The sequence below is a fragment of the Bos mutus genome, chromosome 5, assembly GCF_027580195.1.
Source record: "Bos mutus isolate GX-2022 chromosome 5, NWIPB_WYAK_1.1, whole genome shotgun sequence".
Taxonomy (NCBI): Eukaryota; Metazoa; Chordata; class Mammalia; order Artiodactyla; family Bovidae; genus Bos; species Bos mutus.
The window spans coordinates 106,801,103-106,820,654 of NC_091621.1; the positions used below are offsets into that span (position 1 = coordinate 106,801,103).

Here is a 19,552-nt window from a genome sequence, read left to right on the forward strand (position 1 = left end):
TGCCACCTTAGTCTGTACTACGTCACCCCCTCTGCTCCCACCCTGTCCCTCCTGTCCAACCTGGGGCAGGGGTGGATAGAGCATCCCTACCCAGGGAGGACAGCTCACCGCCTCTCTGACCCTCTCCCGCAAGCATTCGGCTCACTGTCTGTCCCTCATGGGGGCTCTGTTAAAGGGCAGAGAGCCAGGGGTTGTGGGGGCTGTGGTAGAGGGCCTTCAGGGCATGAAGGGGCCCCAGGGAGCAGGCCAGCCATCCAACCTCAGCTTCGGGGGCTTCGTCAGTATCTTGCCAGGGTGCAACACGAATAGTCCTGCAAGATTCAAGACAGCCCCAAATCACCGCGCTTTCAGAAAATGGATGAAAAACTGATCAAACAGACGTTTGATGCCAGGATGAAGGGGAGCCGGGGCCTGCACGATCGAGTTGCAGGCAAAGTGTGGGCTGGAGTTCTTGACAGTTGGAGGAGGAGCCTTCCGTCATCCATCAAGCCTGAAAGTGAAAGCCTTCGTCGCTCAGTTGTGTCTGACTCTTTCTGACCCTATGGACTGTAGCCTGCCAGGCTCTTCTGTCCATGGAGTTCCCCAGGCAAGAATACTGGAATGGGTACCCATTCCCTTCTCCAGAGGATCTTCCCGACCCAGGGATCAAACCTGGGTCTCCTGCATTGCAGGTGGATTTTTTTTTTACTACTGTCTGAGCCACCAGGGAAGCCCATCAAGCCTGAAAGGAAAAGGGGGGGAAATAGGCTATCTTCTGCAGCCTGCCCACTGAGGTGTCCATGTGGGCTGGTGGAGTGCTAGGGTGAGAGCAGACCCGGGCCAGGGCGAGAGGCTGGGGCTCTGCCTGCAGGTAAAGCGCAGCCCAGTTGGGCCTGGTTCTGAATCCTGATCAGAGTCCTCACCCCTTTCTCCATGCCTGGGAGACCGCGGAGCTCCCAGAACCAGCCTCCGGGGCCCCCATTGCTGCGTTGTGCTGTGCTAAGTTGATCCAGTCGTGTCCAACTCTTTGCAACTGCATGGACCGTAGCCCAGCAGGCTCCTCTGTCCATGGGCTTCTCCAGGCAAGAGTACTGGAGTGGGTTGCCATGCCCTCCTCCAGGGGATCTTCCAGACCCAGGGATCGAACCTGAGTCCCTTATGTCTCCTGCATTGGCAGGAGGGTTCTTTACCACTAGCGCCACCTGGGAAGCCGGGGCCCCCTGCAGACCCCTAAATGGCAGGGTCCCTGGACAGAAGACAGCAGCCCCACGTTAATCCACAGCCTCTCACGTCACAGCACTCACTCTCCTTGTGGCTGCTCTTTTCATCGGCCTTGAGGAGGAGAAGGCGGAGGCTCAGGACCCTGGTGACTGGCCCAGGTTCCTGCAGGTAGGATGTGGCAGAGCCAGGCCTTGCAGACCTCAGCAGGAGTTCGGCTGCTGCATCCTCTCTGGGTCGCTTCCTCTGGAACAGCCAAGGAGTGCCTTGGCTTCGCCTGCCGGGATGTACCTGCTCAGTCAGTGCCCTTCAGTAAAAATACATTCTTTGTTTCAGCCGCTGGACTACAGTCTGTCACGGTATTGTGTTTATGTGATCATAGGTTTCTGCAGGCATTTTAACCTCAGTTAGTTGAGCCTCTTGCCACTCTGACGGCCTCCCCGCCTCTCTCCCAGGAGGGTGGTGTTGGAGTGGCCATAGCTTATGTGGCTCCCAGCTACCTCCACATGGAGGCTGGTTCTTGGGCTGCTGACGGTCTGGATGACTTCCAGGAATTCTCCCACCGATGAAGGAAAAACAGGACATCCAGTGAAAACGCTGAAATAATATTTGAATTTCTTAATGATTTGCCATGAAATGTTGACATTGATGGGCTTCCCTGGTGGCTCAGATGGTAAAGAATCTGCCTGCAATGCAGGAGACCCAGGTTTGATCCTTGGGTCAGGAAGATTCCCTGGAGAAGGGAATGGCTACCCACTCCAGTATTCTTACCTGGAGAATCCCATGGACAGAGGAGCCTGGCAGGCTACCTTCCATGGGGTTGTGAAGAGTCAGACACGACTGAGCGACTCACACTTTCACTTTCTCACTTTCTTGATATCGGTAAACACAAGACAGGGACTTCCCTGCTGGTCCAGTGGTTAAGACTTTGCGCCTCCACAGCAGGCGGCACGGGTTCGATCCCTGGTCAGGGAACTGAGATCCCACATGCTGTGCAGCCAAAAAAACAAATCAAAATACATAAACATAACACAAAACTCAAAATATGTCCCTGCAGAGAGGCCATCGAGGCTACACTGGGTATTGAGGGTTTTCCATCCAAGAAGCAGGTTGGTCTCTGTGGAAGGAAACCACATGCCCTGAATTCCTCCTGCTCATCTGCAAAGGAATTGATCCAAATTTACATTCTCTGTATCAGTTCAGTTCAGTCACTCAGTCATGCCCGACTCTCTGTGACCCCATGGACTGCAGCACGCCAGGCCTCCCTGTCCATCACCAGCTCCCAGAGTTTACTCAAACTCATGTCCATTGAGTCAGTGATGCCATCCAACCATCTCATCCTCTGTCGTCCCCTTCTCCTCCGGCCTTCAATGTTTCCCAGCATCAGAGTCTTTTCCAATGAGTCAGTTCTTTGCATCAGGTGGCCAAAGTATTGGAGCTTCAGCTTCAGCATCAGTCCTTCCAATGAACAGTCAGGACTGATTTCCTTTAGGACGGACTGGTTGGATCTCCTTGCAGTCCAAGGGACTCTCAAGAGTCTTCTCCAACACCACAGTTCAAAAGCATCAATTCTTCTGCGCTCAGCTTTCTTTATAGTCCAACTCTCACATCCATACATGACTACTGGAAAAATTATAGCTTTGACTAGATGAACCTTTGTTGGCAAAGTAATGTCTCTGGTTTTTAATATGCCATCTAGGTTGGCCATAGCTTTTCTTCCAAGGAGTAAGTATTATTTTTAATTTCATGGGTGCAGTTACCATCTGCAGTGATTTTGGAGCCCAAGAAAATAAAGTCTGTCACTGTTTCCATTGTTTCCCCATCCATTTGCCATGAACTGATGGCACCGGATGCCATGCATTCTCTGTATAGAGTGTGGCATTCCAAAATCCTTGTCAGACAAAGAGGTGATCAGCGTACAAAATCACAGGGAGTAGTGTATAGAGGTGGTCGGGCAGTTAATACAGAATTTCCGGTTATGTTCCTGAGTTGCTGGATGTTTATGGCTTTGTCAGCCTTTTAGGATTTGTAACTTGTGAGTTCTGTTCTCACTGGAAGGGGAAGTTACTATTCACTGTCACACCTCATATTGGTTTTGCAATTGTGGAGATTTTTTTTCCAAAGAAAATCTGGTCAAAACTGTAAACCTCAGCCCCCAGCTTCCTCTGAAAGCAGGCAATTTACAGAAAAGGGGTGGGCTTGGTCCTACCGCTGCCTCGTTCTGGATCCTGGCTACCTGGGCTTCCCAGCTCGGCTCTTTCTATATCATTAGGGGCAGCGTGTCGCTCCTGGGGGGCTATAAGATCACCTGTGTGAAGCACCCGAGGGCCTCCAGAATCCTCATGGAAGCCAGTTCTTGCCCCATCCCTCCCTCTTTTCCTGGTTGATGTCCCACAAAGATGGTTGCCGCTCCCCCCATGGTCCACGCTAAATGGCAAGTTATCTTTGCCTACACTCTGAGCTTCCCCACAGAGAGTGGATCGCAGAGCCTGAGAAAACCTTTTTCAAAATCAAAATGACCTGTGGGCAACCTGAGCTAATTAGGCGAGGGATTGGGAATCAGAATGTCAGAGGGGACAGAGAAGGGGGGCTTCTGAACCAGTGCCTCCCCTACAAGCTCCTCGGATGGGCCTCTTCAGGGAAAGCCAGGCTTTTGCCACGTGGGAGGCAGACGAGATCCAACCAGTCCATCCTAAAAGAAATCAGTCCTGAATAGTCACTGGAAGGACTGATGCTGAAGCTGAAGCTCCGATACTTTGGCCACCTGATGCGAAGAACTGACTCATTTGAAAAGACCCTGAAGCTGGGAAAGATTGAGGGCAGGAGGAGAAGGGGATGACAGAGGATGAGATGGTTGGATGGCATCACCGACACAATGGACATGAGTCTGAGCAACCTCTGGATGTTGGTGATGGACAGGGAGGCCTGGCGTGCTGCAGTCCATGGGGTCACAGAGTTGGACACGACCGAGCGACTGAACTGAATTGAACTGAACTGAGGCAGATGATAGTCACCATCACAAGTCACCTCAAAAGAGGATCCACGTGACGGTGGCTTCCAAGGACATAGAGGGGCACAGAAGAGGGTGGACCAGCCGAACGGGGCAACGAAGGACCCAAAAGGAGCTGAGAGGCTCTTGGGCAGCACCTGTCCAGGATGTGGGCGGGGCCATGCTCCCACTAGCCTCAGCCCTGCACAGACCCCAGCTGGACACCAGGGAGGTGCAAGTGGAGGAGCTGGAAGCTGGGCGGGGGAATGAGCTGGACCAGGGATGTCTTGGCCTGGCGGGAGGCTGGGGACCACACCCCCATCCTCACCTGTGGGAAGGAAATGGAAGAAGTTCCTGGAGGTGGAAACTCCTAAGAAAGGACTGTTCCCCCAGGGCAGGGGCTGAGAGCCTCCTGTTATGGGTGGAACACAAGTGGGCGAGGTGGGGGGGTGGGGGGTGGCAGGGGGGCGGGGGAGGCAGGAAGAGGACAGGCAAAGCCACAAGGGCTCTAGGGAGAGGTGGCGGGAGCCCCAGGTCACTGGCAGACCCTAGAAAGCCTCTGAGCCCATCCCCCTCACTTCCTCCTCCCCCATCAAGTTCCCCAAACAGCCAAGGCCTCCTGCCCCTACCCCTGCTCTGACCCCAAGCACAGCTGTTGCTTCAGCTGCCTGGACCCCAGGACCATCTGTTAGTTCCCTCCCCTCCCCCTCTGCTTCGGCAGCGTGTCCCAGGGAGCCTGTGATGCAGGCATCAGGGATCCCCTCAAGGGGAAGGGAGTCATCTGGGAGGGGTCTTATTTTCCCATGATCTCAGCACCAAGCCCAAGGCCTCGTCCCCGGGGAGCGCAGTTTAAACATCTGAGGAACTGAGTTGAAGGAGGAACTGGGTTCTGAGGCCAACTTCCTAATACTTTATAATTCTACATGTTAGCCACTTCTTTCCTATGAAGGGCCAAATTCCACGTTTTCCGATTCTGACATCCACTTGCTAAAAGTTTGTAACCAAAGTCATATGTATCTACTGTTAATTTGATTAAGGCTTCCCTGGTGGCTCAGTGGTAAGGAACTTGCTTGCCAATGCAGGTGACACAGGTTCAATCCCTGGATCGGGAAGATCTCCTGGAGGAGGAAATGGCAGCCCACTCCAGTATCCTTGCCTGGGGAATCCATTGGCCGGAGGAGCCTGGCGGGCTACAGTCCATGGCGTTGCAAAGAGTCGGACACAACTGAGCGACTAAACAACAACAAAAATGTAATCAGAACTCCTTGGGGGCCCCTTTTACCTCTGCATTCATAAAAGGGCCTCATACAGGCCTCCTCTCCCAGTTTCCCATCCATTCATTCAAGAGATACTTGTGCTTGTTCTGAGCACCTGCAGAGACAGAGGTGTTCTGCCCCTGGAAGGGACGGCTGCTGCAGGCGGGGCAGGTGAGGACCTGGGAGGAGTCGCGGCCACAGAGAGCTCACCACCTAGCCAGGGAGCACAGACACCCCAGAGGCTGTTAAGAGGCAGCCCGCGCGAGTGGGCAGAACCAGATTCAAACCCCAGCTCTGCCCTTGCCGGCTATGTGGCCTTAGAAAAGTGACTTCTCTCTGAACCTGCTTCCTCACCTGCAAGATGGGGATACCTGCCTGGGATGGTGGCTAAGAAGATGGATGCAGGCCCAGCATCTCGCAAAGACGAGTTCCATTCTCTCCTGGGGCCACCCTTCCCGCACCCTCCCCCCAACCCCAGACACTGGCCAGACACAGGCAGGCAGGTCGACGCTGGGGCAGGGGGTGGGCACAGAGTGGTGTCAGAGGGGCCCCTTGCCTGCTCCAGGCCCTGGGTTTCCTGCCTGCCCTGAGGTCAGCTGCATCCAGCCTGGAGCCCAGCCCTGGTCCCATGGGCAGCTCAGGGATGTCCACGGCCTGTGCACGGCTCATCTTCCAGAAGGTGGTGACAACAAAGATCAGCAGATAGATTTAGGGAGCGGAGAAAGGAAAAGGAATGACCAGCAGGGCGCGGAGATGCTGTGACTCAGGCCTGGGCACTCCGCCAGGCTGGGCTGCTGCTTAGGAATACTTTCACCCAAGCCAGATGCAAGGAGCCTGAAAACACTTTCCTCCAGGCTCCGCGGGGGTGGTGGGGGGTTTCCCTGGGAGGAGGTTTCTGGCAGCGTGAAATCCTCAGGCCCTCAGGCTGCTGCTCTTCTGTGGGACCTGGTAGAAAGACCACAGCATCTGAAGGTCTGGACTCAGCTGACTTTCTCCCTTCCTTCTCCTATCTGGACTCAGGGCAGGCTGTGGTTCTTGTCAATCAGCACATCCTCTGCAGATTTCTGGTCCTAAAAGCCACAGCGTGGCAGGCATTTTGTACAGAACGGGATTTTCACTCCAGGGAACGCAGGAAGTCTCTTTACTTCCAAATGAGCTGTCTTCCGGAGAAAGTCTTTCCACTCAGAAACCGTATCACAAATGATGCCAGGCTTCCAGGAACAGCCAGCAAGCTGCTTAACTCGGAGTGCGGCTGAAAATCTGTACCTGTGAAATGAACACAGTAGAAATCGATACTGGTTGCAACACCAGTAATTTTTTTAATAGAAACATAAACGGTTTTATTCATCTGACTGTTGACCCTGGAGAGAAGGCGGCTTCATCAGAAGATGGGGGAAGAGGAGGGCTGTCTCAGTCCGGCTCCCATGGGCCCCTCCTCCTGTCTCAGCTCCATAGCCTGGAGCTGACATCTCAGCCCGTCCTGCCCGCCCTCTCTCTTCTACTCCTGGGAGTTCCTTACCAAGACTCAGAACGCTGTGGCCGTGGTTTCCATGGCGGGCTCAGCCTGATCTGGGCTTGCGTCCCTTTCACATGGGGTTCCCACCGGGTTGTGACTTAGATATATGTGCGTGAAGCTCTGTCCTAGTTGGAAGGTGCCCAGGACAGGTCCTGACCCAGAGCAAGGCTCTGGAGACATTCACTGAGTGAATGAATGAGTGAACCAAAGTCCCTTGTGGGTCATCCGAAGGATTTCCACAGGAATTAAGAGGCGCCAGCCTGGGATTTTTACCATCTGTGAATTGAAGGCCTTCTGGCCTCGACCCAGGTCCCAGGCATGAGGGTTTGAGGGAGCAGGCCAAGATGCAATTCGACGGACAGATAGGAGAATGGAAAGCAGAGCTTTCCGGAGAGGTCAGCGGTGAGAGAGACCCCGGGAGAATCCCCCGCCGCTGCCCAGCCCCCAGAACCCTGCTTCTGGAACCTACCAGGGGCCATGGGCACCTGGAAGGCCCTCCTCCCGTTCCTGTATGTCACCCTGCTGCCCCCTCATACCCATCCCCACGCAGACTTCCCCATCCACAACTGCACACCCTTGGGGGCTGCACATGCCTCTCTCCTGGCGCAGACCCTTGTTGTTCTCTGCAGAACCTCCCCCAACCACCCACCCGAGCCCCTGGCCCAGCCCCAGTAAGGAGACCTCCTTGAAAGAGGCTCAAAGGTTTAAGGCAAAGCAGCTGCTTTCAACCAACACCTCATTCTTTGCAAAGCGCTCTCACCTTTGTTACTATGACTATTCTTCATCAGATCCGTGCAAGGTGGGTATTTCACCTGCGTATAGTAGGTGAGGCAACTTCGCCCACTGGCCTGGGATGCAAATGAAGCGGGGGGGGGCGGGGGGGGGGAGTGTTGCTCGCCTTCTAAGAGGGAGGAGGAGGGAGAGGGAAGGGAGGAGGGAAGACCCAGTCTCTTTGAAGGGCTCCTCCTGGCCAGAGCCTCCTTTCAGAGCTGGCTCCCTCGAGAGCCGCCCATCACTGCCCACAGACCCTTGGGAATCTGCCTTGGGAAGAACTATGGGCAATCTCTCAAGTGTGAGAACCAGCATCTGTTACTACACAGGTCTTCTGGTCTCCCAAAGCCTCATGGAGCTGGATCCCCAGGGTGGAGCCAGAAATCTTTGCAATTAGTGGCTGCCACCCCCTCACCGCTCCCTCCCCCCACCACCCTCACTGCAAGCCCTGGCCCCAGGGGACTGAGGTCCTCAGTCCTAAAGAACCCTGAGCGGTGAGGGGTGACAGTGCATGACTCAGCCTCAGGGGAGGCTAATTGCTCCCTAACTGTCTGAGCTCTCTATGGGGAGTCCTGCCTGGAAAGTCCCTGGTTGTCACTGCAAAGCCACAGACTGGTTTGCCTGGAGCCCGAGAGCTGGCTCCTGTGAAGCTGCCCCAAGAGGAGTTTCTAAGGTGTTCTCAGCCAAACCAGCTGTCAGGACGGAGCAGGGTGGGCTCTGAAGGAGGTTCTCGTGGGTGCTGCGGAAAAGCATCAGAGAGGCAGGCAGGTTGGGGTCCAACGGCCTCACGCCCTGCCTTCTGTTCCCCCGGGCCCCCAGCACATTCCTGGTCCTGCCTGCCCTGTCCTCCCCCCTCCCCCCACCACTTTATCATGTGGCCTCTCAAGCTCTGGTCTGCCCCATGCTGACCGGCAGCCTCTGGGCAGCCCAAGACCCCTGGAGAGGGAAGAAGCGACTTGGAGACGCAGGCATCCCAGGTGGGAGAGAGCCACGTGTGCCACCAGGTGGCGCCATGGGCACAGGACAACCCAGGGGCCGCCCTCCAAGCTGGAGGGGAAGCGGGTGGAAGCCTTAGGATAAGACCTTCAAGCTCTGCACACCCCACCTCCCTCCACCCGAGGACCTCCAGTGATCAGCCTCCGGGTGGGTGTTTGTCTCTCCCAGGGACACAGTTGTACCAAGAGTCTAAACCTAACAAGGCCATGGCACATGGTGAACATGCAATAAAGGTTGAAAAACGATGCTACCTTTGTTCTTCAGATCCTCAGGATTACTTTTAGTCTGGCAGGGGCACGGGAGGGGGCACTAGCTCCTTGCTGCCTCTCCCAGCGGTGTTAGCAAGGAAGTGAAAGTGAAGTCACTCAGTCGTGTCCGACTCTTTGCAACCCCATGGATAGTAGCCGGCACCAAGCTCCTCTGTCCATGGGATTTTCAAGGCAAGAGTACTGGAGTGGGTTGCCATTTCCTTCTCCAGGGAATCTTCCCAACCCAGGGATCGAACCCAGGTCTCTCACATTGTAGACAGACGCTTTACCATCTGAGCCACCAGGGAAAAAGTCTTATCTAACTCTGGGTATATATCCAACAGGAAAACCCTGGACTCTGTCTCCTCTGTGACCCCAGGCAGGCCACTTACTCTATTTTGCTGCATCACAAAATGAAGGTTGTAATGCTAGCCTCCCCCCAGAGAATCAAGTGAACTGCAGGACAGCATAGTGGTTAAAGAGCTTCCCTTGTAGCTCAGATGACAAAGAATCTGCCTGCGATGCAAGAGACCCAGGTTAGATCCCTGGGTGAGCAAGATTCCCCTGGAGAAGGGAATGGCTACCCATTCCAGTATTCTTGCCTGGAGAACTCCATAGATAGAGGAGCCTGGTGGGCTACAGTCCATAGGGTCGAAAAGAGTAGGACATGACTGAGGGGCTAATACCTTCACTTCCCTTTTCATAGTGATTAAAAGCAAAGCCAAGGAACAAGGAGTCCTTATTCTACTACTTCCTAGCTGTGTGGCCTTAGGGAAGTGACTTGCAGTCTCTGAACTGCAGTTTCCTTGTCTGTAAAGTAAGGGCAATAATAACACCTACACACATGAGGTTTCTGTGGGGACTGAAGTATTCAATACATAAAGAGCCTTTAGAATTGTGGCTGCATGAAGCAAATACTTCATAAACAGGCCAAATTTAGGGCAGCTTGAGCTGAGAAGAGACTTTGGAGATGGGCCAGGTCAGCCTTCCAGGCCAGGCAGGTATATTTCAGCGGAGCCTATATGCAGGTCAGGAAGCAACAGTTCAAACTGGACATGGAATAACACACTGGTTCCAAATAGGAAAAGGAGTATGTCAAGGCTGTATATCGTCACCCTGCTTATTTAACTTATATGCAGAGTACACCATGAGAAACGCTGGGCTGGAAGAAGCATAAGCTGGAATCAAAATTGCCGGAAGAAATATCAATAACCTCAGATATGCAGATGACACCACCCTTATGGCAGAAAGTGAAGAAGAACTAAAGAGCCTCTTGATGAAAGTGAAAGTGAAGAGTGAAAAAGTTGGCTTAAAGCTCAACATTCAGAAAACGAAGATCATGGAATCTGGTGCCATCACTTCATGGGAAATAGATGGGGAAACAGTGGAAACAGTATCAGACTTTATTTTTGGGGCTCCAAAATCAGTGCAGATGGTGACTGCAGCCATGAAATTAAAAGACGCTTACTCCTTGGAAGGAAAGTTATGACCAACCTAGACAGCATATTGAAAAGCAGAGACATTACTTTGCCAACAAAGGTCTGTCTAGTCAAGGCTATGGTTTTTCCAGTGGTCATGTATGGATGTGAGATTTGGACGGTGAAGAAAGCTGAGCGCCGAAGAATTGATGCTTTTGAACTGTGGTGTTGGAGAAGACTCTTGAGAGTCCCTTGGACTGCAAGGAGATCCAACCAGTCCATTCTGAAGGAGATCAGCCCTGGGATTTCTTTGGAAGGAATGATGCTAAAGCTGAAACTCCAGTACTTTGGCCACCTCATGCGAAGAGGTGACTCATTGGAAAAGACTCTGACGCTGGGGGGGATTGGGGGCAGGAGGAGAAGGGGACACCAGAGGATGAGATGGCTGGATGGCATCACTGACTCGATGGACGTGAGTCTGAGTTGGTGATGGACAGGGAGGCCTGGCATGCTGCGATTCATGGGGTCGCAAAGAGTCGGACACGACTGAGCGGCGGAACTGAACTGAACTGGGCGGATGGTTTGCACACCTCCAGTAACAGCGAGCTCATCCCCCCAAAAAGGAGGCTGGTCCACAGTGGACCAGCACAGTTCACGACTGGATGGGTCTCGTTCAACTGAGTTGCAGCCTGCTCTCTCCCCTGGGCTGGGTGGTCAGGGCCACTCTCAGAGAAAGGAGTCAGTGCCACCCATCTGCCGGCTGCTACGTGGTGCAGAAAGGGGCCCCCAGGGCAAACCCCGGTGTTGCTAGGAGGGGAGGGAGGCCACTCCGCACACCACTCTCTCTCTCTCTCCAGTGTGCAGGGTACCTGAGGCAGAGGATGGAAGGAAACAAGGAGCCGATCCATCTGCCCCTGGTGCCCTGGGCAGTGGGGTCATGAAGCCCAGAGGAAGGTGACATTCTCCATCCCGACTATCAGGCCGCTTCTCAGGGGGCCCTGGCAGGCTCCTCCTGGTGCTGAGGTCTACAGGGAGGAAGGAAATGACTTCCTCCAGGTAGGAGAGGAGAGTGGTCCCCTTCCGCTTCCCGTCCCCCCGCGGCCCACAGTGCAGCCTGGAGAGGAGACACAGCAGATCCTGAGCATCAGGGCCAAACGCAGCTTTGGAGCCTCACCTCGCTCGCTCACTTGGGGCAGCTGGAAATCCTTTCTGGGTGTTCTGTGTTCCTCCCTAAATGGGGAACACCTTGAGGGCAAAACTATGACTTATGTGTACCCCCACTGCCTGGCACACAGTAGGTACTTAATAAGTGTATGGAGGCCAACGACAGTGATCTCATTGGGAAAGCTTTAGTCTTTGTGTGGACAAGGCACTTTAGGACTTCAGGGACTTGTGTGCTCCCCCATGTCCTCCTTCACAGCTGCCACCTCCTCCATGAAGTCCTCCTGGTCACCCCTTCCTCCCTCCACCCCGAGTAATTCACTTCTTCCCCTTCCTCCCTCTTTGCTCTGTACACACTCTGCTTTTGAGGCAGGCTGGAGCAGAGGCTGGAGTCATCCTGAGTCACTTCCCCTAGATGCATTTCTTAGCTGTGTGACCTTGGGCAAATTTTAACTTTCTTGTGCCTCAGTGTCCTTATCTGTAAAATGGGAGTGACTATAAAACCTGTGTGAGTGTTAGTTGCTCAGTCGTGTCTGACTTTTTGCAATCCCACAGACTGTAGCCAGCCAGGCTCCTCTGTCCATGGGATTCTCCAGGCAAGAATAATGGAGTGGATTGCCAGTCCCTCCTCCAGGGGATCTTCCCAACTCAGGGATTAAGCCTGTCCCCTGTGTTGGCAGGTGGGTTCTCTACCACTAGCACCACCTGGGAAACCTGATTATAAAACCCACCTCATGGAACTGCAGTGAGCATTAAATAGATGTGTAGATTAAAACTGTCTCATATGATGTGTCTGGCGTTGGTTGAGTAACAGCTCTGAACTACCATGCGATTGTGTAATTGTGCAGACGGCTGCTCTCCCACCTGAGATGTGGGCTCCTCGAAACTGGGGTCTTTCACTTCTGCATCCTCCTGTGGAGGCCAATGCCTAGGGAGGAACAGGTGCACAGCAAAATGCGAAGAGATGACGGATGGATAGAAGGGTGGACAGACGACTGGGCGACAGCAGGAGCTGAAATGAGCGGGCCCTGGGGCCCTTGCCTGCAGACTCAGCTGCGGAGGCCTGGCCCAAAGGCTGCCCTGGAGATGCCAGTGGGGCCTTACACGGTCTGCTCTTCCTTTCACCCACTGATCGCAGCTCCCCCCAAAGGCAGGGGAGAGGAGAAGCCTGTGGCCCCAAGTCCAGCAAGTTCACTGCCCGGCAGCTGCTTCAAGGAGAGGAGGCGGAGTCTCGAGGAAACTGTGGTTCCTGAATGTGCTGCGACTTCTCTTTCATCACCATCACTGAGGCCCAGACGGCAGGGCCTGGGCCCCTGGCTCCCCACCCAAGGTCTGCGCCTGCCTCTCCCCAGGCGCTGGGTGGCCTCAGACTATCTAGGAAACTCAACAATGACTCTGGACTTCTGGCCACTTCCTTTCAGGTCACGTCTGCCTGGGGAGGGTGCCCGCCTCCTCCAGCTCCACCCCGGAGTCCAGCCTGATGCCCTGAGGCACCCACCTCCACAGCCAGCCTCGGAGGGAGGCATTTAGGCTCATTCATCCTTCATTCGTGCACCAGGATTTATTGAGCACAGACCAGGTGCCGGCCCTGTGCTAGGCTCAGGGGAGGCAGAGGTAAAAAAAGACAAATGGGAGGCCCCCGGGAAGGCAAAAGGCTGCAGGCTAGACTCGGGCCCGGAGGCGGCAAAGTTCCCAGGACCCCGGGGCTTGCAGACCCAGGGCTCAGGCGGCACCATTAGGGGGCCTCAGGCTCTGTGTTGGTGGTCGCAGGGGTGGGGGGTGGGCAGAGCGGCCCCAGAGGGGACAGGCAGGGGTCCCTGCTCCAAGGCAGCCTGGCACTCGGCCGCCTCCCGATGCCAAGTCATAAAGAGACACCTGGAGGCGCAGACCGATGCCTTTATAACGCTCCCTCCGTACGTGGAGGCATTAACATGACGTCTATCACCATGGCATCGAGGTGCTTAGACAACCTGCTCCCCCCAGGAGCTCGGAGACAGCGTGAAGCCGATTATCTGTGTCTCACCGCGACATCTGCGATCATGTATCACGGTGATGGATCCACAGTCAATACCACTGGGGTCCTGCCGCCCCCCAGCCCACAGGAAGTGTCTGCTGTTCATCCGTCTTCCTCACCTGGCGGGCAGGCCCTGCTGCCTGTGTCCTCCTGGTGCTCCTGGAGTTGGTAGGAAACAGCGTTCTGGTTTTCACTGTTCGTGTGCTCAGCGGCTGAGGGGAAAGCATTTAGACCAAGGGCAGAAACTGGACCCAGTGCTGCCATCCCTGGAGGTCAGTTAGGGGTGGGGAGAGAGGCTCTGGCTTCACCCAGCCTGGCTGCCCCTATCATGGGCACATCGCTTTGCCTCTTGGGGGCAGAGTTTGTCAGATTGCGATAAAAGCCTTGATCTTGAGGGTTGATGGGGTACTAGGGGCTTCCTCGGTGGCTCAGTGGTAAGGAATCCACCTGTAATGCAGTTGATTTGCAGGAGACTCAAGTTTGATCCCTGGGGTTGGGAAGATCCCCTGGAGTGGGGCATGGCCACTCACTCCAGTATTCTTGCCTGGAGAATCGCACGGATGGAGGAGCCCGGCGGGCTGCAGCCTATGGGGTTGCAAAAGAGTCAGACACGACCAGCAACTGAGGAGCATCAACAGTGATGGGGGAAAAAGGGGGCGTGCTCAGCTTGTGCTGAAACTTACCACCTTCAGTGCCACCCCCACCCCGCCCCGCCTTCCTCTGTGGGCCAGCTGGCTGCTCACCTCCACCCCAGACCCCTGCCCTCTGCTCCTCTGGACAGGCAGGCATGCATCTGTCCCCCATGCCACCCGGCTCTGCCCGGTGTGGGGCTCCAGAATGCCAGGCCTGCACCAGGTCCCAGTCTGCTGGGGAGAGGGACCCAAGAGGCAGGACCTGTGTTGGGGGCCTGTGGAGGGGAGGACAGGGACTGGGGTTCACTCCTGATGGGGAAGTGATTCCTGGGCCTCCTGGTGGCGGAGGGGTGGCTCGAGTTTAGGGGAGCTGCAGCAGGGAAGACATCTGAGGTGGGTTGGAGGGGAGGTGTCTGCTGGGCCTCTCAGGGGGACCCCCATGGAGGCTGTTGTTGGGCTAAGGAAAGACAGCAGGCTTTTTGGTCTCTGGGAAAGGCTGGAAACTTGGGGCTTTTGTCCACCCCCCACCCCCCAAATGCCTGCCCCTCCCTCATCCCCCTAGCCCCTTCCACTCCCCCATCCCAAACCATCCTCTTTAAGGAGCACCTTGATCCAAGGGGCTTCTGGGCTATTTCTGAGGGGCAGTTTGTGTGAATGGGGTTGGTATGCTGTTTTTTTTAGAGTTTCAGGCCTGAGCAGCTAGACCTGCCCTCCTTTGGGCTAATTTATCCAGCAGAAAAGGGGCTGAGAAGGGGAGAAGCCACCGCCTCAGGGGTGAGGGTAGGGCGTGAATGGGAGGCCTAGCCCCTCTCTGTTCTTCTGCATGTCGTGTTGTTGTTCAGTGCTGAGTCGTGTCCAGCTCTTTGCGACTGCATGGACTGCAGCACGCCAGGCTTCCCTGTCCTTCACTATCTCCCAGAGTCTGCTCAAACTCATGTCCATTGAGTCAGTGATATCATCCAACCATCTCATCCTCTGTCACCCCCTTCTCCTCTTGCCCTCAATGTTTCCCAGCATCAGGGTCTTTTCCAATGCGTTATCTCTTCGCATCAGGTGGAACTTCAGCATCAGTCCTTCCAATGAATATTCAGGGTTGATTTCCTTAAAGATGGACTGGTTGGATCTCCTTGCAGTCCAAGGGACGCGCAAGAGTCTTCTCCAGCACCACAGTTCAAAAGCATCAGTTCTTGGCGCTCCAACTCACATCTGTACATCCTGGACGGGTGGGAGCCCCACATCCTCGCCTGGCGACGCCCTGGCCTGAAACTGTTCCCACCAGGAAAGTCCGGGGTCACTGAGAGGACAAGGCGGCCAACTGAGACCTGGAGGAAGCAGAAGGCTGGCCGGGGAGGAGCCTGTTAAGGACGCCAAGGGCAACCGTGGCTACCAGCAGGCTGTCCCCGCCCGCGACCTAAAGAGGAAGAAGGCCCCGATGGAGAGCTGGCCTCCGCGACGGAGGGCCTGGCCGGGCCCCCTCCCGGCCCCCAGGCTGCTGGGCTTGATCCTGTTCCCCTGGACCCTGCCGCTGGCAGGCGCAGGTACGCGGTCCTCCCCTCCTCCCGCGCTCTCTGCCTCGCGTACATCACAGCCGCTTTCATCCGCCGCGCGGCTAATTCCCCGGACCCGTCTCCGGGGATTTGCTGGTTGCGTTTGAACATTGCAGACTTCACAGGGAAAGCCTTCGGGGACCGGGAGATGTTTAGCTAATGCCTTGCCGAGGTGGCTTTTGAAGAGGCGGGGCCGCGCCCCCAGTCTCGCTGCTGGAACAGCCTCTCTCCCGGCTCCTCCTGACCCCCTGGCCCCTCAGCGAGGTGGGTGGGCGTTGCTGCGGGCCGGGGAGGGGGCCATCCGGTGGGGTGTGGGATCTCTGGGAAGGGGCAGCTCACCCCCAAGGTATCTGACTGCGGAACCCACGCCTTGAACCTGCCCATTGGTGTTGCAGCCCCCACGTTGGGAGGGGTGGGGCGGAGGGAGGGAGGCCACCGCTGGTCATAGGGCAAGGTGCCTGGGAAGTTGGGTGGATGGATCCAAGCCTGGCCCTAGGATGGGTGGCCCAGGGGCCAGTTCATCCAGGCCAGGGAACTCCCAGGAGTGTCCCCCACCAGGGCTGCCCAGCCTGGCTCTGGGGTCTCTGAGGCTGTCTCACCTGGGCAGTGCCCACCCTCCTGTAGCCCCAGCATCCGCCCACCCCGCTGGGCAGGCTGGGTGCAGGCTGGATGCTTTCCTTCTCATTCACCTTGATTTTTATGAGCCTTCCAGGAGCTGCTCCCACCCTTCTGCTCCATCCTCTGCCTTTCATTCATACCATAAGCAGTAACAGCTATATTTGTCCATATATTTTTAAAAAATGTATTTATTTGGCTGTGCTGGGTTTTAGTTGCGACATGCGAGATCTCTAGTTGCAACATGTGAATTGTTAGTTGCGGCATGTGGGATCTAGTTCCCTGACCAGGGAATTAACCCGGGCCCCCTGCATTGGAAGAGCAGAGTCTTAGCCACTGAACCACCAGGGAGGTTGGACATCTACTCTTATTATCATAAATTAGCCTCTCTGTGCACATAAGCTGGGCTTCACACTTGTACTCAGGCCCCTTCAAGGCACCCTTGGGGTGCTGTTCCCATTGGCACCATGTAAGCACGGAGAAATTGAGGCCCAGCACAGCCAGATAGCTGGCCCACAGCCTAGAGGGTGAGTAGAGGCCAGGTTCAGCTCTGAACTGACCCTTGGAAGTGGGCTCCAGGGGTCCTCTTGCCTTTCTTTGTAAAGAACATCCTTCACAAAAAATCTACCCCTTTGGGAAGGCAAGACTCAACTGGGTGTACCCAGTCCTACCGCAGGCCTGACAGCCCAGCCCCTGTGAGGTCATCTCCTTTCGTCTGTGCACCTCACACCCCCAACCCCGTCACCAAACCCCCCGCCCCAATGCAAAGAAGGCTGAGAAAATGCAGCTTCTTGGTGACAACGTGTTGAAACTCATTCGTTTTAATTTCCCCCCCAGTTCCAATCATTTCTCTTTGTGTGGTCCCTCCTCTCCAAAAGGGACCCCCGCACACCCCAGTAACTGAGTAGAAGAGACTTTTGGGGTGCTGCTGTGAAAAGTGCTGTTTGTAACTGTCTTGACCACAAACAACATATTCCCCGCCCCCGGCCCCCTAGGATTGCAGCAGACATTGTACCCAAGAGAAACTCTGCTCTTTCGCAAGAGGTGGAAGCACCTTGTGGTCTCTTGCAGCAGCAGACAGCACCCGGTACTCCTGGTCCTTCCCCTGCGGGTCCTGGGTTCTGTCTCTAGTCTGTGCCATGCCCCTCCCCACCCTCTTATCTCCGAGCTTTGAGAATCTGATGGAGGGAATCCAGTTTCTCTCACATCCCCCAAACCTCCCCTGACCTCACCCATCTGCCTAGTGTAGCCAACTCCATCAACCATCAGCACCACGACCCAGCCTGCAGCCTCAGGAGTGTCCATGGGGGACCTTGGGGACTGTCATCGTTGAAGCTTGGGCTCAATACACTGTTTCCCTGGACCACCTGATGTAGGGTTGTGTGCAGGCCAGGGTGTAGAGTCTGGATCTGAGCTCTGCTTTGGACCTGGGCCCCTGGGCAGGTTCTTTCTTTTTCAATATGTATATTTCTTTACTTGTTTGGCTACAAGGGGTCTTTGTTGTGTCACGCGAGATCTTCAGCTGTGACATGAGAACTCTTAGTTATGGCATGTGGGATCTAGCTCCCTGACCAAGAATCGAACCCAGGCTCTCTGTATTGGGAGTGAGGAGTCTTAGCCCCTGGTTGTTGTTGTTTAGTCACTAAGTCATGTCCTACTCTTTCTGAGACCCCATGGACTGTAGCCCACCAGGTTCCTCTGTCCATGCAATTCTCCAGGCCAGCATACTGGAGTAGGTTGCCATTTCCTTCTCCATGGGATCTTCCTGGACCAGGGATTGAACCCTTGTCTCCTGCTGCTGCTGCTACTGCTGTTAAGTCGCTTTAGTTGTGTCCAACTCCGTGTGACCCCATAGACGGCAGCCCACCAGGCTCCCCCGTCCCTGGGATTCTCCAGGCAAGAACACTGGAGTGGGTTGCCATGTCCTTCTCCAATGCATGAAAGTGAGAAGTGAAAGTGAAGTCACTCAGTCGTGTCCGACTCTTCGAGACCCCGTAGACTGCAGCCTACCAGGCTCCTCTGTCCATGGGATTTTCCAGGCAAGAGTACTGGAGTGGGGTGCCATCGCCTTCTCCGTTGTCTCCTGCATTGGCGGGCAAATTCTTTACGGAGCCACCTGGGAAGCCCTTTAGTCACTGGAGCACCAGGGAAGTCCCCTTGGGCAGGTTCTTAATGTTGCTCGATGGCCTCACCTGTCAAGCGGCTGCGATAGAACACCTGAAGGTGCACGTGACGGGAGCTCAGAGAATGTCAGCCACCTGCCTGCCTAGCAGAGCCAATCAAGATGCAAGATTCAGTTGGCTGGCTCTACATCTTGGGGAGCCCCCGGGCTCCTTGGGGTCACTCTGACCTTTCCAGGGGTCTCTAGCAACACCCTGGGATGGCAACTCAGGACCGTTCTTGCTCCCAACCTTCCTCCCCTGCTCTCCTCTGATCTCTCTGCAAATTCTACTTTTCTCAAAGGGTCTAGTGGCTACCTCTGGTCTGAAGGGCACCTCTTAGAGGAAAATCATCTGAGTCTGAGGCTCAGCTTTCCTGAGAGCAGCTACACACCTGCTCTAGCCCTGCTTCCACCAGGCTTCAAGTCACTTCCAAGGGCTTTGAAGCCAGACAGAGCTTCTTCAAATCTGGCCTTCTTCTATTGACTGCTGTGTGACCTCAGGGAAGTTCCTTAACCTTTCTGAGCCTTGGTGTTCTCAACAAACATCAGTCTCCAGTCTCTCCCTGGCTGTGTTTATTTCTCAACTATTCATTAAAGAGGACCAGTTCCAGACACTGGGGGGAACTGAGGGTGAATAAGCCACAGCCCCTACTCCCAGCTTGGCGGAAACCGTGAGACTCACCCGCAGAAACAGGACCCCAGGGCCAGAGTCCTGATGCAAGTTCGCCTCCCCTCCCCCGTTAGCTCGGGACTCAGGTGTCACAGCTTCCTTTGTTGCCCAAAAGCTGTTCGGGAGCCTGCTGCCTCCCTCCCCGCAGCTCCAGGCCTCTGTCAGGACTGGCCTCTGCTTTTGATCTTCGTCTAATCCCAATAAAGAGCTTCCGAGGCAGGCGGAGGAGAAGACCTCCCTGTTGGAGGTGGGGCAGAGGGGGTGCTGGAGGGGGCGGCGGGGAGGCGACGGAGCAGGTGGGTGGGTGGCAGGCACAGCAGGAATAAAGGCTGGGAGGCCAGAAGGCAGAGCCCGGGGGAGG

At 55.3% G+C, this 19,552-nt stretch overlaps 1 protein-coding gene across 2 annotated transcripts in view; it reads left to right on the forward strand.

Moving 5' to 3' along the window:
- Window positions 1–15,582: 15,582 nt before the first annotated feature.
- NFAM1 (NFAT activating protein with ITAM motif 1) overlaps window positions 15,583–19,552 on the forward strand; it is a 37,369-nt gene continuing 33,399 nt past the window's right edge. For both annotated transcript variants that reach the window (XM_070370076.1, XM_070370078.1), the window contains exon 1: window positions 15,583–15,736. In XM_070370076.1, coding sequence (XP_070226177.1) covers window positions 15,631–15,736 — 106 coding nt within the window. In that variant the 5' untranslated portion in view covers window positions 15,583–15,630. The remainder of the gene's footprint in view (window positions 15,737–19,552) is intronic.